The following is a 24345-nucleotide window of genomic DNA, read 5'->3' as shown; positions in this document are numbered from 1 at the left end:
ATTGCAAATACTCCTAATACTTTATAGGACTTCAAAAGTCAGTAATAATGCTTTGGTGCCAATTGAACTACAGTATGTTTACGTACACACATAGTGTACCTTAATTTAGGCCAAAGTAGTGCTTTGCCATTGTCTAAGCAATTTCACAAACCTATGTGTTGGAGGGTGACGGGGCATCATTTCCTCACCAAATTTTACTATGCACGACGGAGTTCGGTCCCTATCTACAGTAATATCGTCTACCAATGTTATTTATTGTCTAGTTAGTCTGATTTATTGATGAGGCATCAACAAATGCATCTTTTGTAACGGTGCACTCACCATGTTAACTATGATTAAGTATGCAGGGTTTTGTTTTTTTTTGAAAATATATTTTTATTTTTCACCTCATTTCCTCATACGGACCAGGTTGAAACATTTAAAGATCATCAACTTCAGTTACTCTTAATACAAAAAGCTCAAGTAACTTGTGAGAAATACAACTTTTGTATGTTTCCAGCTTGAATTACTGAAAAACTTGGAGCTGTGAAAACAAATTTTTTTACAAGAGAAGGTGCAACTACAGACCAGACATTTTTCTCTTGGCATAAAAATATCTTTTTTTCATTAAAACTACATGGAAAGACAATCACATTTAGTTCAGGCGTGCTCATTGGACGGGAACGGCCAGGGCGGCGTCAAGGGCGGTCTGCGCATCGCTGATCTGCTGCTGCAGCCTCTGCTTCATGGCTTCATTCTGTGCCTTCTTCAGCATATCCTGCATGTCCCCGATGGCCGCCCGGTAGCCGGGGGCGTTGTGAAACACTCGGATGGCCTTGTCACCGCTGCACGCCAAAAAGCGACCGGTGACGTCAAAGCGGAGGTCCGTGATGTTGAGGCTGTGCACGCCGAGCAGCTGCTCCTCCAGCTCGCCGCTTGAGGCGTTGTACATGGCCACGTTGCAACCGTCGCTGATGGCTACCACCCGGCCGTCGGGCGACAGCGCCGCCAGGCTGCCGTCAGATGACGAGCAGCGGACGGTCTTGAGCAGGTAAGGGTCTTGCTGCTTTTTGTACTCGACGTTCGTGTTCCACAACTTCCACGTGCGGTCTTTGGACACTGTCACCATTCTGAAAGCACAACAAGAAAACAAAAAAAAAAAAGAAGAAAAGTGACATTAATTCCTTCCTTAGACCGCCAATCGTCCCCTAGCAAAAACACATGTTGGTGGGGCGCTAGTCAAACATGTTGTTGGGGCACTAGTCGGGACCGCCAGAAAATTAAGACTCTCCCAGGTATGATATGGAATGAACGGTATTTAAGTAGACTTTAGTCTACAACTGTATGTGTACAAAGGAAAAGAAAAAGTTGTACTTGTGAGAGTCATTGGAGAAGGCAAATGCGTGCACTCCCGCAGAGTGGCCTTTCAGCTCGAAGGCTCGCGTCACCTCCTTGAACTCGCCCGTCTTTGCGAAGCAAACCTCCCACACCTTGACGTCAGGCGTGAAGCCGCAGGATGCCACAAATCTGAGAGAGAAACCTTATTATACTTGACACCTCTTTGCTTGTGCAACGTAAGGGGCCGGACAAGATTACGACCTGCCACATGGGGAGATGGCAGCATAAGAATTGGTCATCTGGTTAGTGTTAATAGAGGCCAGTATTTCGCCTTTCAGGTCCCAAATGTTGATGCTGGTGTCGGTGGAGGCGCTCATGATGAACTTGCCTGCAGGAAACAGCAAATCGACAACGCCACATTTAGCATTGGTGTTAGTGTTTTAAAAAATCTATGTATAATTTTTTAGGATGGGTACCAGTTTCCGCAATGCCGATGTTGAGGATGCTGGCCTTGTGTTTGGCCGGGAAGTCGTCGGAGGCCGCTTTGAAGTTCATAGTGCCGTCTTCCTTTTTGCTCATTTTGAAGACGCGGATCACGTCGCCGTTAGCCAGCCAGGTGATAAACGCCCTGCAGGGGAGACAGCGACACATAGTCATGGAAAAGGAAAAGAGAGGACAGAGGTCTTGACAAGACATTTTTACACCTTCTAGCCCTTCTGTTATGGCTAAGGCGGCTTTTTCGTATCAGTTGCCATTTCAATTTTGAGGGAGACCTCCAAGGGCCTTTGTACACATTTTAAAGGAACTTATGCCTTTGTAGTCCTACTCTGCTCCACTGTCTTATGGAGTTCCACAGGGTTCAATTGTAGGGCCACTTCTTTTCGCTTTCACTTCTTTTCTGCCATTGGGTTCTACAGTATCTTGAGAAAGCAAGGGCTTTCATCAAATTGCTAAGATGATGACAGTCGCATTTATGTGCCACTAAAGGAAGATAGATGCCTTCTCTTTAAAGCTGCTTTTATAACGTCTTGAGGACATTAAAGCCTGGATGGCCTAGAACCTTTAAAATTTTTATGAAAAAACAAAATGATTGTGTTTGGTCCCAGTGGCCCGTTAATGTCTTGTTTGTTTTTATTCTTCATAACGTCTTTATTATTTTATTGTATGGTGTGTATTTGTCTAATGTTAGGTGTGTACATTCATGTACAATACTTGATTTTAGCTGCATTTTTTTAGTACTTTATAAAATTACCTAAGTTTTAAAATGGCACAAAGAAGGTAAGGAAGGTCGAAAAGCAGGTTTAACTGAAGGACAGAAGGATGCACGATTTAATAGCAGGTTTAATGAAAGAAAGAGCAGCGACCAGCCCAGGGTCCCGAGTAATGGAACTAACCTGGAGTCTGGGCTGAAGCGCACCAGCGTGGCGTGGTCCAGCTCTACGTTGGCCCTCAGACACTTGTGCTCTCGGTCGAGGAAGTCTTTAGTACTCCATATTCGCACGGTGCGGTCGTCGGCACACGATGCCAAATACTTCCCGTTGCTGCTGAAATCCAGGCACGTCACATTTCCGTTGTGGCCCTGGACATAAAGAAACATACTTGTAGCCATTTTGTCGAGCTAGTCTGGATGCATCGTCACTCAATGAAGAGCACCGCGAGTCTGACAGCTTTCGGGCTTACCTTGAGCGAGGAGGCCAACAGGGGATGGCTGAAGTTGTGTTGTGAAGGTTTGTCTCTACGGCTCCGCTGCTGCTTCTCCTGCTTGTGTTTCTTGGCTGCGGGTCCCTTCGCCGAGACGGCTTCAGCTTGGAGCAGAGAAAGCACAGCAGTTCTGAGAATTATGACAAAATTCTTACCTCGATCACAACTTCTTTATATGACTTTGACAACGGCTATTAGGTGTGATGCTGCCTCATCACCATCCATGTAGTATGATGACCTGCTTTTCTCTGCTACCTGCTTTTGGACACTTTGCATCTTCACAGCAGAATGGCGCAGACTTGCCCATATTTGGTGTTGGTTGCTAAGCGACTGAACAGGAAGTAGCCTGATGTCTTTTCTTGCTGGTTTGGACTTAGAGTAGACTGGAACTAGGCAATATGTATTTAGCAGTTTCACAATGGAAAGCCAACTTATAACGAGGAGGACGTGTAATACAAGTGAAGCATGAAGCACATTTTATTACAAGCTAACATTTTTATAGAGAAAAATTGTAAAATCACACTTTTGCCACTTTCAGCCAACCTGGGGCCAAATTCCCAAGTAGTAATCACAGGTGTGTCCCCCCCCCTGTATGTCCCTGATAACCACACATCTATTAACCCTCTTGACTGCTAAAAATGTCTGAGAAGTGTACGTATTTTCCTAGTTCTGTATAAGCCATGTAGCATAATTGTCACTTATAATGAAACTTAAAAGTCTGGATGCTTTTTTTTTTAGACAATAACAAGTGAAAATAAAAAAGGTTAGACACATTTGAGTAGGCTTTTTTGTTAAAATCTATGTAAAGATTTGTTGCAGAAGGAAGCTCGCCAGCCATGGGGTTAGGTCTGCATGCAGATTAATATCCATGTAATACACAGGGTTAGTGCTTTCCTTATCTATTGCGTCACATACGTCTCTATGACCTTTGAAAAGGTGTTTGGGAGGATGCCGTAACACAGGCATTTGCTTTTATTTTGCTAAGTATTAAAGACTTTTTGTGTGGCTAGAAACTGGTTTTGAACAAAAGGGTGTTTGGGAGCTCTAGTATGTCGACTGTCGGTTTTCCTGAAAATAAGTTACAGGGATTCTGCCTGATAGTCTGTTGTGATTTGGCCCTATATTGATGACTTGTTCTAAGAACAACTGTGTGCAAATATAATGCAATGACTCGTAGAAAAGAACATTTAAAGTAACTTCGGTTAAATAATGTGTTTCTGACATGTATGCCTCAAGACTCAACAGGTGCCATTGGATGTACTGTAATCCAATTTCACCCCACTTGTTGTCAATCATACAACGTAGTAGGACCTTTGCGTTCAACTAAAGGGGCCTTGCATAAACAGGCCCTACATAAAATGAGTACGGATTGGAGAAGTTTATAATTTCAGTATATGTACTTTTTGTTGGTGTATCGTCTGTTTTTTCCATTGTAAACAGGATACCTTGCCCCATAAAAGACTGCGAAACACTGACATATAGACTATTTCAGCCCCATAGTTGGTTTCCAATGCAAAGCGTTGCATGACCAATAATAGGTCAGAGTTCAGTCGTTACAGTCCCTGGAAGATCCCTTTCTGCAAAAAGCTCAGTAATGATGCGTGTATGGACCTAAACATCATGTAAACAAGGTTGTTGTAAAATAAACACAGTGAACATTAGAAACACAGTGAATAAGAGCAAGAAAGACAATTGACTATCAAGTTTTTGTGTGCACAGCAGGTGACAAGAAAGCACGCTAACATTAGCATCAAGGCTAGGCAGCCTCCTGTCAACTCCTACCGGCACAATTGGTCGTCTGGGAGGCCTCTTCTCGTAGTTCTTCTTTCCGTTTCCCCACGGCAAAAGCGACCAAAATCACCAGAGCACCCAGTAACAAAGTCAACGCGACCAAAGCGACCAGCTCCATCTCTCGTCAAGTGGTGCTTTCTCTTCCTCGCTGCCACGTAATTTGATTCACGCCGCTAACGACGATGGGATTTTCATTACTGACGTGGGCCGGCAGCTATTGAACGTCGAGGGCGCACTGTCGCCAGCTGCAGGCATGGTGCGGAACTGCACTGCAAAAATATTCGAAATATTGTACTAAATGAATTTAAATGGCCCTGAATATTTCTACACCGTGTATCACAAAAAATACCTCGCACTCCAAGTACTACTATTATGACGAATATTAATATACAGTAGAGTAGTGGGCCTAATGTTCATCAAAATAAAACAAAAACGCTTAGTGAAGCAGGTAAAACGTATTGTACATCGTAGGAATAGGCCAATTATCGGTGGCAATATTTGGCAGTTTGAAGCATCGACCTTTTTTTAAAAAATTCCAACAGCTGATAATCAATACTGATAATTCAAAGTAGGTTATTTTGGCACTAAACAAATTGTTTATCTCGAGCACATAGGCTAATAAAAATGTAAATTGCTTGAAAGCAAACAATTCTTAAAGATTAAATGCAAATGTATTGTAGTTAAAAGTTAAATACAACAGAACTGCACCATACTAAATGTTCCTTAGTGGAAAAAAAAATCAATAAATCATGCCACTTTAACATTATGCAGTTTGGACATGACATTTAGTGATATTCTCAAATACCATTAATTGTGACCTTTTCATTTTCCATCATTCAGGTTCATGCTATAGAAAGTTAGAAATCCTCAAATTCAGCACTTTCATCGTCCAAATTTACAATTGAGTGATAGATTTACAATGAGAACTTGCTACTGAAGGTATCAAATTGTAGGGATACTGTCTTAAACTTCATTTCGCGATGTTAATAAAAGTTAAAAAAAAATATTCACACCATTATGTATTAAGTTCTGAACTTCAAACATCCATTTTTTATTAAATCAACATTGACCACCTGGAGCTGCGCATGTGACATTTATGACGAAACCAAAAAATATTTGTCATGAATATCTCTTAACAGATGATGGTGTTCTTCTGTAAACTAATTATTCAGATTCATGGCTAAAACAGTAGTTGATGTTGACATGAAATGAACATAAATCAAAGCAAATGCGAATGATTATTCAGTGCCTGGGATTCAATAGCGAGGTAGTCTGGCACAAAGTTAAAAAAAAAAATTACACGATTTTGTCACAATCGGCTTTTTGGTTTGCACATATTTTAAGTTTTAATTAAGTCCTCCGAGTAGCACTTCATTTAAAAAGGAACAATTGAACAAAAGTTTATGTATTACCAGCAAATGTTTTTCTGAAGTTGTGTATGATTTTCGCATTGTATGGCAAGGTGCATATTGTATAGGGTCCATTGGTTGTATACAAATCCCCCAAAAAAAAGAAAAAAAAAAAGAATGCATCCCTTGGAGGACTTTTGGGAATGTTTGCAGTTAAGAACACAATCTGAACAAACTATGATGAAGCAATCAAACCCATCTACTCAATTGTCCTTTATGCACATACAAGGCAGTCGCATACACAGGCAGGTGGCATTTAAAAAAAAATAATTTAAAAAAATGCAAACTTGTCAACTTTGTTATGTATCCTTTTGCATTTGCGCATGTCCCCGCCACCATCTGTCCGAACTTTGCAAGGAGAAGGTCGACGAACGTACAAATCAGTCTGCGTGAAAAAATAAATTTTGTCTCCATTCTCCTTAAGACCGTGCCCAACGGGAGTGTCCAAAACAACGGTGGATATGATTTCAGAACACTACTGAATTTGTCCTTTCCCTCAAGTACACGCGGATTCCGTCTCCTGAGCGCAGGGAGTCAGCCAGGCACGTTTCTACATCCTGCGCCAACGAGGCGAGCCGAGGGCTTTGGTGGCAGTCTCGTTTGGAGGGATTGGGAAGCCGTAGCAGCAACTCAGAAATCCTCTCAAAAGTTCAGCCGCTGTGAGGTTACTTCTTCCTGTTGTGCTGCCGCCGCGCTTGCAGTCTCTGCCGCGCCCCGCTCGGCTTTGAGCCTGCCCCGATGGAGAAGGAAGGAGTGGCTGGGGAACCTGGTTGGGAAAACAGCATTTGTTCCAAGTCAGCAAAGGCCCGATTGTCAGACGTGTATAAAGGATTATCCTGAGCGATTATCCTGAGGTGTCGGGTGCGTTAAGAGTGATTTTTCCTACTCAAATCTGCTCGGAGAAGGGTCAGGGCCAAAAATCGTAAAATTTAAACATGATTTGTTATCTGATTTTAGGAGAGTGGATCCTAAAAAATAAACACTCCGCACTTAACTGAATTTCTTGCATTCATGACCTACCAAAAGGAACAGCGTTGAAACCCTGCACTGGTGTACTGGGACTTCCGAAGGGAATTGGACCGGCGGCTGCGGCGGGGCTCTGACCGAAAGATGGTGTGGATGTGCCTGTTGAAGAAAGTCACAAACCAGTTGGAATGAGGAAGTGAGGAAACAATGCAGGTGTTCTCATTTTGTATTTGTGTTTGTCCTGTTCAATAAATGGCTGAATGCGTCTGCCACTGCGGCTCGCCTATCATTTCAAAACCCAAATCAATCAACCCAAACTGCAGGATGGACAGTAATTAACTCACCAGCAGCCCCAAAATTGAAGCCTCCCATCTGCAGCGCAGGATTATTAGCGACAGGTGTTCCGAACTGAGTTTGCGAAATGGCGGCGCCAAAGTTAAACCCGCCGGATGTGGGTGGCACAGGGCCCGAGGGGGTCTGCTGAGTAGCGCTGCCTCCGAACGTGAAGGATGGCGTGCTCTGACTCTGGGCTGCCTGGCCGAAGCCCGGTGCCGCAGAGGGCGCGGTGGTCCCGCCGAAAGCGAAGGCGGTCGAGCCGCCCCCAAATGCCGGTTTGGTTGGCGTCACAAAACTGGATGGTGCTGTGGCAGCGATGGCAGCTCCCCCGAAGTTGAAAGGCGTCGTGGCAGGGTTGGATGCAGGAGCGGTTGATGCTACGCTGCCTCCGAAGGTAAACGGTTTCGGTGCAGCAGCCGTGGCGCTGAAGGTCGACTGTGGCGCCGGGGCTTGAAATGAAGGTTTTCCAAAAGTGAACGTAGACTGGGTTGTGGAGGCAGCAGCATTAGCCACATTAGCCGCATTAGCCGCATTAGCGGTGGTGGCTATGGATGCCGGCGTAGCAGCGGCCATTCCAAAACCTCCAAACGAAGCCGTGGTTGTGTTCTGACTGACTGCGGCCTGCCCAAAGGCAAACACCTTCTGGCTGGTGACTTGAGGGGTTGACTGTGAGGCTCCAAATGTGAAAGCGTTACTGGAGCTGGTGGAGGGGGCGGTTGTGGCGGGGGCGGTCGCGACAGGGGCTGCGGGTGCAACTGTTGCGGCGGCTGGGGCTCCAAACTGAAATCCTGTCAGAGGAGCTGGCGCTGAGGTGGTACTCGTGCTAGTTGAGGGTGGCGCCGACCAGGTTCCGAAGATGGATTTTACAGCTGGCTGGGCTGCGGGCGTCGTACTGGTGGTGGCGGCTGCGGCGGTGGGGGCCAATCCGGGGAAGAGTGGCGAGGCAACGGTGCTGCTTGTTGAAGCGCCGAATATCGAAGAAGTTAAAGAAACTGTCGCGGTGGAGGTTGTGTAAGGTGGCGGCGCAAAATTGGCCCCTGCGGTGCTAGAGATTGTTGTGGATGTTGCGGTGGAGGTTGTGTAAGGTGGCGGGGCGAAGCCAGCCCCGGCGGAGCTACTCCCAAAAATTGGCTTGAAGTTTTGGACTGGGGGTTTGCTCTCTGGGGTTGTTATAGTTGACGGGGTGGAGGCGGTGGTGGCGAGAGCAAAGATGGGTTTGAAACCCGAGGCCAGCAGGGGGTTGGAGTGGCTGAGAGTCGCGGTGCTGGCCGGGGCGGGGTCAGAAGCAGAGGACGCGGCAGGGATGCCGATCTGGCTCGACATTCCAAACAGGCCGGCTGCAGGTAGTGACACAGTGCTACCGGCGGGCTTGGAAACCTGGCCCAGGACCTGAGTGAAGGCGGAGGGCTGGTCCACACCGGTAGACGGGGGCTGAGACTGGGAGGCGGGCGATGGCTTCAGGATATCCGTTGCGGTCGGCGTCTTCACGCTTGAGACACTGGGTGGTACCGGCGAGGTCAACGCAGAAACTGTGGACATTATGAGCAAAAAAAAAGGGAGAGAAATAAGACACTTCAGCATCAGAAATGCAAGAGTTACGTTTCAACCAAAACAAAACCGTGAACACGCCAACGACATGTTCCAGTAAATAGCCTTTGACCTTGCCATGTGCAACTGGGTTGTCCTACCTGTGGTGGTGCTGGCGGCAGAGGCAGAGCTCACAGGACTCTTCATCTTGAGAACCTCCAGGAGTGGGTTAGAAACTGCAGGGGCTGGACTGGGATCCAGGTTGATGACCGGGGTGGCAGTGCTGGAGCTTTTGGGCAGAGGGGCTGCCAGGAGGCTACTCAGGGTGAGGGTGCTGGAGGCGGCGGCGCTGGTGGTCTTCAGGGCTACTGTAGTCGACCAAGCGGGCGCGATGGTTGTCAATGAAGAGGAGGATTTCTCGGGTTCGGGAACTAGACGGGGACAACGTAACATGGTCAGGCTTCAAGATGGGGTTTCAAAGCTTGAAATAAACATGGAAAAATGACTGTAAAAAAATAATGCGATGTAGACGTTAAACTGTAATTCTGGTCTTTGACGGGCACTGTAAATCTAGCCTTGGGTGCTTGAATTTAAAGTCTTCATCATCAACTCACCAGGTGTCTCAAGGACCTTCTGGATCTTGCTGATGGCGGCCTTCTTCTCTTCATCCAGATCCTTCACAGTGATGGTGTAGCCCAGCTCAGGTGGCGGGGGCTGCAATTCAATAAGCACAGAGAGATAGAAGAAAAAAAATAGGCGGGGGTTAAAACTCTTTCCACATCATACAACATTCCAGAAACTCTCAGTCATTTACTTACCAGTGAGATTTGATCGTCCCGGTTGCTGGACACCAGCTGGATCTTCCGTTTTCGCTTCCCGCCGCTACCAGCAGAGTTTGTTGAGGTGCTGATAGGGACTGTGGGGACTGGAGTCTGTTTGGCTACAAGTAAATAAAACATTGAATACACGACCGGCTTTTAACAGGCATGACCCGAGAGCAAAGAGACGGTGGACACGCACATGTATCGGGTGCTTTGTCCGATGCGGCCCTTTCTGACCGCACCGAGGACGCCGAGCTCGGAGAAAGGCCGTCATCCTCTCTGGTAAAAGAAATGGTCCATTTACAAACTGTAACATCCACTCCAATGTGGAGGCTGAAGCATGTAAACGCACCTCAGTCTCTTGGCGACTCCGTCTGGTGTCTGAGAGCGAGACGAACCCGGGCTGGACATTGGCGAGCTCGGCGCAGATGGCTTCTTAAACTTTCAAATGCAAGCATATGGTTAACAGTTCAACTCATTTCAGACACTTTAGGGCAACACAATTTGTAGATTTGACTTGACTTGATGTTACGTGATTACCTGCATGAGGCCCAGTGTAGAGCTGTAGGAGCTTTGGATGGGGTTTCTCTTGGAACCCAAGGTCCCTCTGGGGGCATGGACTCCACTGGCAGAGCTGATGGAGGAGGTGCGGGACCTCTTGAAGGTGGACTCCTCCGCCACTGAGATCATCCCACGTTTTAGGCTTCCCGGCCTGGATAAATAAAAGATATAGCACTGTGGTATACCCAATCGACAAAAGAAAAAGTGAAAGTAAGGCGTTTTTAGACTCACTTGGGCACCAGTTGCGATGGCGCTCCATTGGGCAAGAGGGGCTCAAAAGCAGAGTGAGCGCTTCCTCCGCTGTCGTTACGTCTATGGAACAGATTCAAAGCATGTGCATCCCAAAACTAATGTGTGCTAATTTTGGACATGATCATTGTGATGTTAATTTGCAGGGTCGCAACCTGTAGCGTAACCTCTTAGCGTTACGTTCTGTTTACCTTCTCTTGCTTCTCTGCTCAGCATTGAAGCTTCTGTCCGCATCGTCGACCTCTCGCTTGCGGCTATCCTTCAACACCTTGAGGACGCTCTCTCTGGAGCAGGGGTCCACGGGGGCCCTGGGCACAGCGGCGCAACTCAGGTGCTCCAAACTAAAGACAGGAAGAGAGCAAATATCCAGAGAGTTAGTAACGCAACTGAATTTTGCCTAGTTCCTCTCCATTCACAGTAATAGTAAATAATGTTGAATCAAACCTGGGGCTGTTGTGGTCAGGCCGGGCGATCTTGACAGTGACGGGACTGTGTGCAGCCGGGGAATTTCGAGGCGTGAGGATGCTCTTCTTCCTGAAACCGTCCCACCTGACGGGAGGCAGGACTCCCACCGAGGAGGTGCCCGGCTGCTGAAGGGGGTAGTGCCGCTGCGGAGTGATAGTGAAATGTCCCATTGGGTCCGAGGGCTCCCTGAAACAATGAAGGAATTATCCACGCATTACTTAAAATGGGTTGACATTATGCTATCTGATTTTCCATAATTAGCGCTTCCCCCACCCCAAAATAATAATGTATCTTGGGGTTGATGGTGATTATAGGTGAATTTACTAGAACACATCAGCCACAAAGTCACTTCGATCAGACGTGGCCGCCGGACACAGCATTTGAATCAATGTTTCTTTAAACACCAATGAGCAAAATTACATTTTTACATTGACCTTCACAAGCATGCGTATATAAATGAAAAAGAAAATAACTGTCACGACTAGGGATGGGCAAATAACAATACCAGGTATTGGGTCGATAGCAGCCAGGGTACAGAGTAATCGCAAAGGCTGTCGGGACCAGTCACCAGCACAATCATTGCCATTCTACTATTCAGAAGTAAATAGCATACATGGCTGAAAGAACATGTTTTCTAAAGTCAACTGCGTCTATGTAAATCCTCTCAAAAATTATTAGTGTGTTTCTTGACATAAAACACAACACTGAACAATGCCAGCACAAAATGCAGCAATAATAGGGAATTGATAACGCTTACTGTTACAATTGCCTAAGAAAAAAAATGGATATTAATTTAGAGGTGCTCCTGGTATTTTGGTTAGCTTTTTTGAATATTGGAGAGGATCAGAATATTTGATATAGCTGCCAGTACTTTAAATTGCTGTTCTTACACCAACAATAACAAAAAATGCAGGTGCATCTTATCCTCGGTGTACCTAATGGAGTGTCCGGCGAGGGCACTGTAGTTCATTGAAACACGGACATACCCGGTAAATGACAGCCTCCGGTTCGGGGTGCAGACAGCATGGTTGGGTCTTGATAACTTTTCCCGCAGTTGCTCCCGGGGGTTCCGGACCACTCTGGGCCTCCCAAAGTCGCCGGTCGGACTTTCCGGCTTGCCAATGTAGCTCCCCATGAGAAAGTCCCCGGGGCTAAAAAGAAACGTGTCGCTTGCTAGGTGCCCCCCGCGATAGATCGCAGCGTCGGCCGGTCTTTGTCTGAAAGCCTCCAGTGACGACCCGCGTGGCTCACGTCTGCCGACGTCGAGTTTGGTCCTCCTCCGCGACGCCACCGACACGTCGCTCACCCACCAGTCCCAAAAGCGGCGCAGGTAGCCGGTCCGAGCGTTAAATCCAGACCGAGGATTGAGGCCTAATCTGGCGGGAAGCGGTGTTCCGCGACACAGATGGGACGCGCCGCCACAAAGCGCGAGAGTTAAAACAATGTAGCGAAACGAAGGGATGAAATAAAGGGCGACAGTAACTATGCCTAATGCAGAAAGAAGCGCTAATTTCTTCTCTCTAGGTGACATGGCGGCAGCGCGCCCATCATGCTGCTCTCCACATCTGCTGCTTCTTCTGCGTTGGATACTGGCTGTTTGACTTTGACGTTTGGTACGGCAACGCCACTCAACGAAAGGTAGTGGTATTACACTGACACTCACTTAACGTATTGTAGAGTCATGTCATGTCATCTTCTAAACCGCTTATCCTATATAGGGTCGCGGGGAGTTGCTGGAGCCTATCCCAGCCGTCAATGGGCGAAGGCAGATTACACCCCGAACTGGTCGCCAGCCAGTCGCAGGGCACACATAGACACTGTCACTGAGCGGGAATCGATCCCACGCTGCCCGCACACAACTCAGGCGTGTGTACCACTACACTATCAGCGGACTGCTAACGTATTGTAGAGTCATCTGCACCATATCGCGGTTCACTTTTTACGATCACTTAAAAATAAGTGTTACGATGATGTGTCTACTGCAAAACGGACCTGATAATTCCTGCTCGTTTTTAATTGTATTATGTATACATTAAGTAATTCTCATCAGTTTACCGATAGGCATATAATAGAGACAGACATTATACCATCACTGAATCAGGGTTAGAATAAATTAGGGGATTTTTCATTGTTTTTATTTCGTTTTGACTTTTGAATAAATCCATGTAACCATGAATATTAACCTCACCACAAATTCAAAATAAATTATTATATTCATACATCAAATTGACCCTTAGTTTACTTAAAAAAAAAAAATTACAATGGTCTCTGCTTGAAAAAATATGAGAGAAGGCTAAAATGAAAGTTCTTGTTCAGCTGCATTTCTCCGGTCTTTTTCACTCAGTAGTGACATTTGCACCTCGAAGGTTTTGTCAAAAGCACCGTAGTCTACGCGGAAGGCGCCTTTCTCCAGGGATATGCACGACTCAAAGCGGTGACCCCACAGGAGCTCGTCCTCCGTGTAGGACGTCCTGGCCTGGCACGTCATGCCTGAGAAGCAATGAGAAAAAGTCACCTCATCAAATCACCTTCATAATTAGAGATTCGGGTTAGGGTTTCAAACCTCCCCCCAAAAAACAACCGAAATGTTTCCTTTTTTTTTTTTTTTTTTTTTGTTAAAATAAAAACATCAATCTATAATATTGTACTTTATAAAACATACAGTAATGATAATCAAATCGATTGTAAAGAAAGGAAAGAGCTTTTGCAGCATTTTTTTTTTTGTTGCTTCAATTCAATGAACATTGTGCTGCTCCTTCTGGTCTGCCACCTGGGGGCAGTAAAATACACCACGAGACAGATAGGGTCTTAACTGCTCAGTAACCTGCAGTAATGAGCCGTTCTTTGCAGAGGATAAAAAAAACATGCCTGTGAGTTTGGGTATACTATCTGTCTTGATGTGTTGCTCCACTGTTTGTTTCCAAATATCCCTTGCTTAAAAGCGTATAATACCGATGCAGACTGAAGTTACCTTTGGGCCTCACGCTTATCTTTGGGGTTATAGATGGACAGGCTGTCCGGGATGGATAGAAAATTCAGTAAAAGTACTAACCTGAGGCTTCCACAATACCCTCCAGGATAACAATGATCTCAAAGGTCTCCCTCTTCAAACGCTCGGCCCCCACTTCCCAGAAGGGGCTGCTTTGGTTGATGACGTGGGTGATGGTCTGGGGCTCCACCAGCAACAGTCGGTCTCCACCCGTGTCGTACCCCAGGTTGAGCTCGGACTGCTCGAGCGGGATGAACTCGCCCTCCTTGGTCTGCCTGGATTTGATGAGCTTGGCCCGGATTTTGGCGTCCACCATGTGACTCTCCCTAAGATCCCCGATGCGGAAGAGCATGCACAGCCTCTCGTCTCGCTCGCATATGACGCAGTGTTTGCTGAAGATCAGCGTCTGGGCCCTCTGCTGGGGTCGGGAGATTTTGACAAACATGCAGCCCACCGTCAGCGCGTCGATGATGGAGCCCAGGATGGATTGCGCCATCAGGAGCACCACCCCTTCTGGGCAGTTGGCCGTCACCATCCTGGAGCCGTAGCCGATGGTCCTCTGACTCTCCAGAGACAGCAGCAGGGCGGACAAGAAGCTGTCCACGTTTTCGTAGCACGCTCGCCACTGCCGGTCGTGCACATGTGCGATGTCGCCCCGCAACCAAGCACCCAGGAAGTAGATCCCGCCAAAGGCCAACCACGTGAGGATGTAGCACATGGTGAAGACGAGAAGGAACCAGCGGTACTTCAGGTCCACCAGCGTGGTAAAAATGTCCGAAATGAACCGACTTTTGTCCTCAATGGGCCCCAGGTTGACCCGGCACTTGCCGTCTTTGGTGACGTAGCGTTGACGCTGGCTGCCGGCGGCCAAGTGCGCAGAGTGCACGTCGCCCAAGAGCTTCCGCCGCTTCCTCTCTGTCTTTGACCCGTTCACCGTCTCGGTTGTTTGAAGAGAGAGGCTGCTGCTGCTGGTGGAGCCTCGCGATTGCCACCTGGAGCTGAAACGCTTAAGTTTGCTGCCTTGGAGCAAACGTTGAGACTTGGGGGCCTCCTCGATAGTTTCCAGTGGAGCCATTTTGACGGTGTGCTGCTGGGAGGACATCACAGCGGCAACTTTGGGCCTCCTGAGGAGAGAGTGAAAGTGCTTCCTTTGGTCTAGCTTCAGTCTGAACTGAAACAAAGGCAATTTAAATCAGTAGTCAACCCAAACTTTTTTTCAAGAATATGTTCTAGGCGCCTACACTAGTCTAAAGATGGCATTCTAATTAGTATTGTGGAATATGAGTTAAGCAGCAAAATCCACACATTTTTAGCCGTCTCAGGAGGTGGCCATTTTGTCACTTCTTTTGACTGAAAACGACATCACAGTTGTTCAGGAATCAGATAACGACCAATCATGGCTCACCTGTTTTCTGAGGCCGAGCCATGATCGGTCGTTATCTGAGCCCTGAGCATCTGTGATGTCATTTTCAGGCGACGGAAGTGACAAAACGGTCGCCCCCTGAGATGGCTAAAAACGGGTGGATTTTGCTATATTCCACAAGCACAATATGAATCAGAGCGCCTTGTTTCAACTAGCGGGCCTGCATAGAACATATTCTCAAAAAGAAACAATTCGGGGTTGACTTCCACTTTAAAGCAGGTACGAACGAGTACTCTCATGTCTTATTTTCATGGCAAATCCTCAAAATAATCAAACTTTGTCCAGCATCTGTCTAGGATACCTATTCCGATAGAGGCTCATTTGGCCGAATTCCCTTGGAATGGGTTCTTGAGACTTTTTTTGTGTTTACTCATGACAGACCTAAACAAACTTCGGGGGTTGGATTAGCCAATTTTGGAAGTTAGAATCACAACAATGAAGCAGGATAAAATAGTACATATCAGTGTGGTCTACAAACATAAACTTTCAATATACTTAACGCACTGTACAGTATAAAACGCAAACACATGACAATACAGTACAAGGCAAAACCATACCTGATCAGAGATTGATCGAAGTTGTGGTGCGGGCCGACGTTTTGCGGCGGGACTCTCGATCCTGATGGGTTCTTACGTCAAGACTGTCACACCGCCCGCTTTGGACCGCAGTTCCCTTGCCGCACATCACAGTGGAGATCATCTAAGGGGCTTTGGAAACGCTCGGACCAGATTGCGTTGGACAATGAAATTAAAAGTGTCTCTTGCTGGCTTTAAGAATGCCAGATGGTTTGTGAGCCTGAGCTGTGATGGTTTATGTCTCCGTATACGTTGAGGCTTCATTTGTGGGAAGTGGTCCCAGCCAGTTTCCCACCACACATTTCACAAGTGGGGGATTATTGTTAATCCTCAATATCCATCGGAGAAGCTCCAAAGAAACCGCTAGATTGGAAAAGATTACTTCACCGTTTGCCAGGAGGCTTTAAGAATGCTTTGACCAGATGTGGCAACTGTCATTTTTTCCCCTGTAAATCGCAGAGTAGATACAGTGTACTGAACATATACACTAATACAGCGGTGACTTACGAGTGACCCGACAATTGAGTGGTGACGGTGAACTCAACATATTTCACAACAAGCAGATAGTGAACAATTTAGAAAGTCTGTTATGATTAATGCTGCTAACAAACAATGCTAAATGCCCGGCTACTGAGTAGCAGCGGCATTGGGCCCTTTATAACTCACAGGCATATATTCTTTATCCTCTGTGAAGAATGACGCAGTACTGTGGCTTACTATGTAATTGTAACCATGTAGTCTCCATGTATGTCCCCTAAGTATTATTGTGCCAGAGGCCATGGCGCACACACCATAAAAAAGCACCACTGAATTTAAACACAAAAAAAGTAAAAGCTGTTTGTTTACGTTCCATTTACTTATGTAATTGTTTTTATAAAGTACTGTACAATATCATAGAGTGCTAGTTTCTCATTAAAAATGTCAAAACATTTTTTGGGCGGAAGACTAAAACAGATAAAGGGAATTCTCTTTTATTTCAATGGGGAAGATACATACATACTGTATATACACACACACACACATATATACGTATGGAGGAAAACAAACAAGACGCATTTAGTGTTTGATAAAAATGCAGATAGTATTGCTGTAAGACATTAACCCTGCATGTGGACAGATGGCGGTCCAGTGGTTACACAATCGCAAGGGTAAATGCACAAAGCTCTGCGATGAAGGCAGTCGACGGGGTACAAGTCTTTGTGTAATCTCTGTGGGAATAATTGCCTTAAGTGTGCCCGTGGACGGAACATTCCACACATCGATTACAAGCAATTTACAAAATAGGGAAATACACTTTTGTCTACACGACCACACAGGCATACCCCCCGCGATCAGGCACTGACCTGTCACCGTCGTTACGCCAGAATAGCACCTTATCCGGAATGGCGTGCTACTATAACACGTCACTATATCGGTTTGAAGTTGTTTTTTTTTTTTGCGAGGCCGCAGGGATGTGCCTGCGACAAATGATTGGCACCTCGTAATTTCATTAGGTACGCCTGTTATAGACTGTTCCAATATCATAAAACGTCATATACTCTAAAACAGGGGTCACCGACATGATTCCCGTGGGAACCTGTGTTTCAGTTTTTCATCGGTGGTCGTTTCCTCCACCAAACCTTTATTTGATTTTGGTCATAGCCAGGGCTCTTCTCTCCGTGTTCTGGAACAAGGCCCGGATTAAACTCTTCACCTCTGTGCTTGTGAACTCCAATGCCAGAGGACCTTTACTGTCTGCCCACCTGAGGAGAGGAATAACACATATGGTGGTGACCCACAAGGGAGAGTAGATTATTGCTTGTTCTGTAAACAATTGTTTACAGAACATTCTAAACACTACGTCTAACTTCCCCATAACACAGTGAACCCCAGCATGCTTGCATTTTGGCATTCGTGATTTCTTTCAGAACCTATCCGCTGTCATTCATTGAGAAACACTTCTGCTTGTTATTGTGCTCAAGCCAAAGCAACACAATTATTACTTCTTCATCGCTGCAGTTATGTAGAAGCTTGAATTTCACAGACAAAGTTTGACTAAAATATTAGTGGCAGTAAACTTACTACGATTGATTTGTTAAGGTTTCTCAAGTCTTTACCTGTCAACAATCTCCTGGAGGTTGGCACGCAGCAGGATGGCCAGCTCCTTGAAGGTGCTCCACTTTTTCACGTAAACAGGCACCTCCTCCTGATACTTCTTGTTCTTGTGCTCGTCGGTCAGCGGTGCGAAGACCAGGGGTCCCTCCTCGATGACCGTCCGGCAGAGCGCATGCAGGTGCTCGCCGTCCTCCGAAGAGATATCCTTGAGTCGGAGAAAAACTTTGATTTTTACTTCCTGCTTGTTTCCCTTCCCACTGACTTGGATTTCAATTTCAGTTTCTCTGAATAAAGGACTACAATGTGGATTATCTGCGGCTTGTGCACATCCAATTCCATCGGTTTGACAAAATCGAGCATTTAGTGAAGATGTTAGTATCGTGGCTAGAATCGGCAGCATCCGATACTTTAAAATAAGGCCAGTACAGGCCTGATACTGATACTTGCCCATCCCTAAATATATACTAGTAAAATTTACATTAGACAGAAAGGACATTTTTCACAATAAACTCCTTCCTAATTTAAACAGAAAAAAAAAAAAAAATCACATTGCTTGTTTCTCATGTAATACTCTAATTTCCTTGTGTGAATTGTGGGAATATGAGTTTCACTTTTTGAACTAATAAACTAATGCAATAAGCTCCATTTGGTGGAAAATGGATGCAAACAAACCTCCAGCATCATGATCTTGGCAATTATTTCCATGATAGCCGTGTTAAGCAGGTTCCCCATGGCTTTGCAGTAGATGCCGACCGGTAGGACATCCTGCCACACCGTCCCCAGCTGCTTTAACTGATGGATCACCTGCAATCAACCACGTGGACAACGTGTCGTTACGAGGGCGAGGGACGAGAAAGCCCGCTCCCACTCCCCCACCCACCTGCCTCACGGCCTTGCTGGCTGCTGTGTAGTTGTCGGCGTCGTCCAGGTTGCAGAGGTTCTGAGCGGTGGAGAGTCGCTCCAGCAGTTCTGCCCTCTGGATGTTCAACTGTGTAAGAAAGCACTGAGCGCCTGGAAAACACGCAAACAAAAAAGGAAAGCCGCATTTAGAGCAGAGGTGGACAACATCTTGTGCTTCAAGGCCACAATTGATTTTTATTTTTAAAACGGATAGACGCAGGTCATTTGAGCTTGTGACAAAAGATGGGCCTTCCTGATCCTTGTTGCTAAAACGAGAATCGGTTCCATCAGGGAAGTAGCTGGGACACCATATTTGTGTGGAGTACCTCAGGGAAATGTTTTAGGGACCATTGTTTTTCTATTGAACCCTCACCGTATTTGTTTTTAAGATTAAAAAAAAAAATCCAAGCAGCAGTGTCAGCTATGTCCAACATCCATCTCAGAAACAAAGTTAGACGTATTCTAAGTGGAGCTCTGTCCCTCCACCAAACGTCAAGACAGCGTTACCTAATTTCCTGAATGCTGGCACCATGTCGACAAAGGTGACCATGCCCTGGCTGAGGTGCTGCGGCAGGTGGGGTCTAAACTGGTGGCCCAGGGTGAGGAAGTGATGGGCAAGGTACATGCAGTTGTTGTGCTGGATGGCCGCCAGGTGGGGGAACTTGAGAAGGTTCTCCCTGGGGGGAAAAAATACAGACATGTGTCTTACAGACAAAAAATGTATATTCTGATACTTATGATATTTATATCATATCTAAGATGTATATCGCACAACTCCAGAAGGTGATTTTTTTTTCTGGTAAACCAAAATATGAGGTGTGCAAGGAATCAATCGTACTTGTGATATGTCGGCACAACATCGTAGAAGAGTTGGAAGATGTTTCGGACGGTGACGAAAAGTTGGGAAGAGCTGTGGAGGAAAAAAAAACAAGATATACTTGAACATCTCTTTATAGAAGCGATTTAAATGACACCATTTTGAACTGCAAACAGATTCAAATGGCTCATTTAGAAGCCGGAAAATGTGACAACAGTGACCATATACTTGAATTGTTGCCGGAATGACAACAGAATGTTGTAGTTGCGAGGCGCGAAGGTCAGAAACACACCATTGTGCGGAGCTTCCGACAGCCTCGCGCAGCGTGTTGAGAGCCAGCTCCATCAGCTGCTGCACCGACTCGCTGATGCGACACGGCGGCAGGCACATGCTCGACGCCGACAGCTGACTGGCGTTCTCCATGGCGCTGGCGGCCTGCTCGCTCGGGGCTTCCTGCTTCACCCGCGACAACGAGTCGGGAACAGGAAGCTTGGGGGGACTGAGTTTGGGCTCTGGCGTGATCTTAATGAAAAAATGAAATGTTTTTTATTAATCTAATAATACATAATTTAAAAAAAAAACTTGCTATGTTGTGTAATGTTACATTACATTGGGCACAAAGCGAAGGTCGGGAGGAGAAATGTGTTGCGGACGCCCTAGCTATGGCTCACGGGACCCAGTTTGTGAAATGCAGATTTAAAGAGCCAAATGTGTCGTACCTTGACGGTGTTGTGCATTTCAGACGTCATGAGTTTGCGTGCCGCCACGATGACGTCCTTGCATTTCTTGCTAGCAAAGTGACAGTTGACGTCTCGGGCGTATTTGAGCAGGGCTGTAGATTCACCCTGCAGAAACTCCATCTCCTTCAGAGCCTTCTCGAACTCCTCCGTCTCCATGATAACCTGTCACAAATACATACAGGTCGTATGACCAGTTGCTAGCTGGCTCAGATGGGAAAAAAAACACACAAAAAACGACAGTAATGTGGCGCACGGTGTTGTATTTTTCCAGTTGGCTGCTGTTGGTAGGGATGGAGTAGAGCAAGCACTCATGGATGATGCATCGGGAAAGCTCCTCCCATATCAGCTCCCCCACGATGGTGGACAGCTTTTTATCATCAATAGTCACGTCTGGGGGAAAACAAAATTTGGTTGAGGGTGGAGATTTTTATTCCTACAAAATAATGAAGTTCCTTTAGCCATTTATTGTTAACACATTTTCTTAAATTAAGTAAAACATTTTATACTTATATTACACCCTATATTTTCTTGCTGATCCAATCAAGTTTAATTCGGCCTTGGCGGATGCCTACGCTCTATTCCGAGCTGCGTTAGTTCCTCCTGAGCGTGACTTACCCAGTAGGTTTGCGTGAAGAGTCTTGAGCACCAGGAGCAATTTGGTGTAGACCTGCGACGGAGTGGCGCGCTCCTTGTGAGATCCATTCAGTTGCTCGAAGGTCAGGACGATCCCCTTTCCCTGCTGCTCGGACACCAACACCGACAGAGACGGGTGCACCACCGCCGGCTTCAACATGTTCTTCAAAAGCACCTGACCTGTAACACAAAATGGCAGTAGTGGGCTTCATGCTCCAAAATTTGATACCAAATAGAGAACACCAAATAGAGCATTCGACTCTTCCCTTGTTTTTGTTTTAGGGTTTTATTATCTTGTGGTTTCATTTATGGACATCACTTCATTTGTGCTGTGTTTTTGTTTCAGTGCTATGTAAACAAAGGTGATTTGAGTCGAAATGAGTTTGTTGGATGCACAGATTAGCGTTAGCGTCTGATGTACCGTGTGAACATACTTGACTGCTCGGAGAATTGTCGGCAAAGTGGCGGTGAGAGGGTATCAGTTGTTTAGTGAGGCGTCTATGTGCCACATTGGGGGAACTTGGGGTTTTTACTTCCTGTTTCAAATCCCATTAACTCGATAGGACTCTGCGCAAATTACTGACTGGAATCTTCTGTGATTGGTGCCCATGTGTTCATTTTGACAAGGAGCAATGAGTAAAATGATTTCGACTGCTACGTTAGCTCCTCATGCTAGCATGCTCAATGGGGAAAAATGTTTTTCACCCAAATCGGTGGTTGACCTTTGAGGGATACAGTATATCAAATAGAGGGTGATTGTTTGTGTTGCTGTTTGCTCTCACTGAAGAGTTTGATCTTGTGCTGAAGGGCTCCCTGGATGGCCAACGCTTGCAGGACGCTGCACAGCACAGCAGGTGGTTTTGGTTCGCTGTCCTTTTCGGAAGAATGGCATAGGCAGAGCTCCACTTTCAGGAAGGAGTCCAAGCCTGCAGGGCCTGTCAAAAGCCCGAAAAAAATATATATTTACCCCATTTTTGTCAGTGTGTGGTTAAAATAGATACTGTACAGATCTGTTGATTCTTCCTCACCCTTCGAGGATGGTAATTTCCAGATGACGAGGCACTTCCATTCATCTCCCAGATGATAGATCAGGTTTTCCTTCTGCACTGTCAACTCCGAGCAGAGCGTGCTAATCAACGGAAGCTGTGTCGCCTTCCAGCCTTTGAGAGACTCCACGGTTGCCGTCGCCTGGGAGGAACGAGAATGACTTTGACTAGCGATTTTGATTTGGGAATCTTGTGTTGAATCTCATTGGATTGCGAAAGCGTAACTATTAGGTTGCAGAGTGCATTTAGTTTGACAGTATTACATACCTTTTCCAGCTGGTTCGCGGCATCAACATACTTCTTCTCCTGAAGGGCTTTGTTGGATTTCTCCATTGCATTATGAAACTAAGGGGGGGAGACAATGAGTGTCAGTAACTAGCGGATTGTTGTTTATTGTGGGCACACGGTTTGACGATTATCTGTAGTGCTTGTCCTCATTAGGGTTGGATGTGAGGGGGAGCCTTTCGCAGCTGACTGACTGGGTTGAAGGCGGGGTTACACCCTGGGACGATAAATTTAATTCAACTGTGCATGTCAATCACAAAGTGAGTAGCGACGTTGTTAGCATTAGCCATTACTTGTTAAACCAGAAGTGCAGTGTGCTTGTGTACTGAATTATCGCATGTGGCTTGAACGACCTTGACAAATGGAGCTTTAACTCACTGAAAATATATTTATTTGAGTAATATTTGGGAATGTTCAACAAAATTTTGCTCTGTGAGACAGTGCGCTGCTTACGTCTTTCAGGTGTCCGAGCATGGTGATGACGATCGTGTTTTTCTCCAGCTCCTGCTTCAACTTTGTATACTCAGCCACAGCTGCATGGACATTTAGTTGAACCTGTTTTTAAAAACAGTGACATTGTAACACTGTAATTAGCAATGTTTTTAATTCTTTCAACCCATCTTCATACATACCTCTGTCTCAATAAAAAGTTTAAGCGTATCCATCTCTTTGGAGACCTCGTCAACCTGCACCATGAGGTCCTCAGACGCTTGTAGACTCGGCAGGAAGTCTCTATATCGCTTGTTTATCATGCCACATACTTCTTCCTGTAAAAAATAGAGGGAGAAACAAACTGTTTGTAACGGGATAAAATAAAGAATCTGAACCAGTCATTATCATCACATAAGTTACAACATATTTCTCTTTGGTTTCTTCTACACATTAGAGCAACGATTGTAGAAATTAATGATGCTCATAAAGCGAAAGTAAAAGATATAGAATATACTAGCGTTTAATGTAACGGGGCCACGTAAAATGGACAAAGTAAACCAATTTCATGTTCTTCTGAAATACATCGCATTCGACAATCGTTGTCCTGAAAATATACCTATAAAATGGGTACGTCGTAATATTTATAGTTATCCCCCAAACTTTTAGCAAATTAGCATCATGTTAGCTAGCGTGGCACTTTACCTTCGTATCTTCTATCTTGCGTGACATTTTGCTGATTTTACTGGACAGGTCCTCTTTCTCCAGTTTGCCAGAAATGGCGAGGACTTCGGTGACAAACGACGACATTGCACGACGCAAGGTAACGTGACTATATTCTCAATATATTTTTTTCAAAATGTTTTTTATTTTAACCAAAACTACGATAGCCCAGCACAGCGCCCGCCAGGGTTTTGATTGGCCACGAGGCAAGACAAAACGGAAAACCCCGCCCTTTCCTTTACTCGCCGTTTCTTATTTGATCGCAAAGTGATCCATTTCCGCCTCAATTTACATTTCATAGGTACACATAACGTGATTTGAAACAATATATATTTACAACCCATATTATAATGATGTATGATGAATGGATGAATGACTGAATATTTTTAATTAAGCGGGATAAAGCTACGATCTACGTTACGTTAGTGATATGTGAATGGTGGAAAAATAAGGACGAAATAAGGAGAAATAAGGACGCGTTAATGTATTTATATATGTAATTCACTTGAATACCTCCTGATTTTGATCAACGATTATTTTTACTTCAT

At 45.6% G+C, this 24345-nt stretch overlaps 4 protein-coding genes across 4 annotated transcripts; all 4 read right to left on the bottom strand.

Annotated features, from left to right (window-relative positions):
* Positions 1–364: 364 nt before the first annotated feature.
* tbl2 (transducin beta like 2) lies at positions 365–5001 on the bottom strand. Its single transcript, XM_086013461.1, has 7 exons — positions 4801–5001; positions 2998–3122; positions 2712–2896; positions 1794–1945; positions 1579–1705; positions 1354–1506; positions 365–1109 (listed from the first exon to the last, which is right to left on the bottom strand). Exons 1-7 carry the CDS (start codon positions 4925–4927, stop codon positions 650–652), a joined length of 1329 nt encoding a protein of 442 aa, XP_085869587.1. The 5' UTR covers positions 4928–5001; the 3' UTR covers positions 365–649.
* An 830-nt stretch (positions 5002–5831) lies between these two features.
* On the bottom strand, positions 5832–12766 carry pom121 (POM121 transmembrane nucleoporin). The gene is made up of 13 exons (XM_086012788.1): positions 12130–12766; positions 11123–11329; positions 10870–11019; positions 10661–10741; positions 10409–10580; positions 10221–10309; positions 10068–10147; positions 9866–9987; positions 9662–9761; positions 9209–9478; positions 7529–9049; positions 7239–7343; positions 5832–6984 (listed from the first exon to the last, which is right to left on the bottom strand). The coding sequence occupies exons 1-13, from the start codon at positions 12672–12674 to the stop codon at positions 6884–6886; spliced, it is 3543 nt and encodes a 1180-aa protein (XP_085868914.1). The 5' UTR covers positions 12675–12766; the 3' UTR covers positions 5832–6883.
* Positions 12767–13256: 490 nt separating this feature from the next.
* On the bottom strand, positions 13257–15487 carry LOC147133425 (G protein-activated inward rectifier potassium channel 4-like). The gene is made up of 2 exons (XM_086012789.1): positions 14196–15487; positions 13257–13633 (listed from the first exon to the last, which is right to left on the bottom strand). Exons 1-2 carry the CDS (start codon positions 15232–15234, stop codon positions 13437–13439), a joined length of 1236 nt encoding a protein of 411 aa, XP_085868915.1. The 5' UTR covers positions 15235–15487; the 3' UTR covers positions 13257–13436.
* A 1598-nt stretch (positions 15488–17085) lies between these two features.
* zw10 (zw10 kinetochore protein) lies at positions 17086–24033 on the bottom strand. The gene is made up of 16 exons (XM_086013330.1): positions 23780–24033; positions 23278–23412; positions 23099–23200; positions 22628–22705; positions 22343–22502; positions 22097–22249; positions 21297–21494; positions 20935–21071; positions 20661–20843; positions 20234–20463; positions 19963–20034; positions 19632–19801; positions 19105–19235; positions 18897–19028; positions 18227–18429; positions 17086–17872 (listed from the first exon to the last, which is right to left on the bottom strand). Exons 1-16 carry the CDS (start codon positions 23882–23884, stop codon positions 17752–17754), a joined length of 2310 nt encoding a protein of 769 aa, XP_085869456.1. The 5' UTR covers positions 23885–24033; the 3' UTR covers positions 17086–17751.
* Between the last annotated feature and the right edge of the window lie 312 nt (positions 24034–24345).

This window comes from Filicampus tigris, chromosome 17, assembly GCF_054856515.1.
Source record: "Filicampus tigris isolate MCC_2025a chromosome 17, RoL_Ftig_1.0, whole genome shotgun sequence".
Classification (NCBI taxonomy): domain Eukaryota; kingdom Metazoa; phylum Chordata; class Actinopteri; order Syngnathiformes; family Syngnathidae; genus Filicampus; species Filicampus tigris.
The sequence above is the reverse complement of the archived record's forward strand: the minus strand, read 5'-3'. Positions and strand labels throughout refer to the sequence as shown.

What these genes read in the sequence shown, in the direction of transcription:
- LOC147133425 (XM_086012789.1), bottom strand. Translation starts at nt 15,234, where the DNA reads ATGTCCTCCCAGCAGCACACCGTCAAAATGGCTCCACTGGAAACTATC. An exon ending in GGGTATTGTGGAAGCCTCAG is followed by an intron (nt 13,634 to 14,195) that starts GTTAGTACTTTT and finishes ATTGCTTCTCAG; the next exon opens with GCATGACGTGCCAGGCCAGG.
- pom121 (XM_086012788.1), bottom strand. Translation starts at nt 12,674, where the DNA reads ATGTCACCTAGAGAGAAGAAATTAGCGCTTCTTTCTGCATTAGGCATA. An exon ending in GAGCAGAGAAGCAAGAGAAG is followed by an intron (nt 10,742 to 10,869) that starts GTAAACAGAACG and finishes TCTGTTCCATAG; the next exon opens with ACGTAACGACAGCGGAGGAA. An exon ending in CTACACTGGGCCTCATGCAG is followed by an intron (nt 10,310 to 10,408) that starts GTAATCACGTAA and finishes TGCATTTGAAAG; the next exon opens with TTTAAGAAGCCATCTGCGCC.
- tbl2 (XM_086013461.1), bottom strand. Translation starts at nt 4,927, where the DNA reads ATGGAGCTGGTCGCTTTGGTCGCGTTGACTTTGTTACTGGGTGCTCTG. An exon ending in CCAGACGACCAATTGTGCCG is followed by an intron (nt 3,123 to 4,800) that starts GTAGGAGTTGAC and finishes CTCTGCTCCAAG; the next exon opens with CTGAAGCCGTCTCGGCGAAG. An exon ending in CATCGGCATTGCGGAAACTG is followed by an intron (nt 1,706 to 1,793) that starts GTACCCATCCTA and finishes TGTTTCCTGCAG; the next exon opens with GCAAGTTCATCATGAGCGCC.
- zw10 (XM_086013330.1), bottom strand. Translation starts at nt 23,884, where the DNA reads ATGTCGTCGTTTGTCACCGAAGTCCTCGCCATTTCTGGCAAACTGGAG. An exon ending in TGCTCGGACACCTGAAAGAC is followed by an intron (nt 22,706 to 23,098) that starts GTAAGCAGCGCA and finishes TCCCCCCCTTAG; the next exon opens with TTTCATAATGCAATGGAGAA. An exon ending in GCACAAGATCAAACTCTTCA is followed by an intron (nt 21,495 to 22,096) that starts GTGAGAGCAAAC and finishes TTTGTGTTACAG; the next exon opens with GTCAGGTGCTTTTGAAGAAC.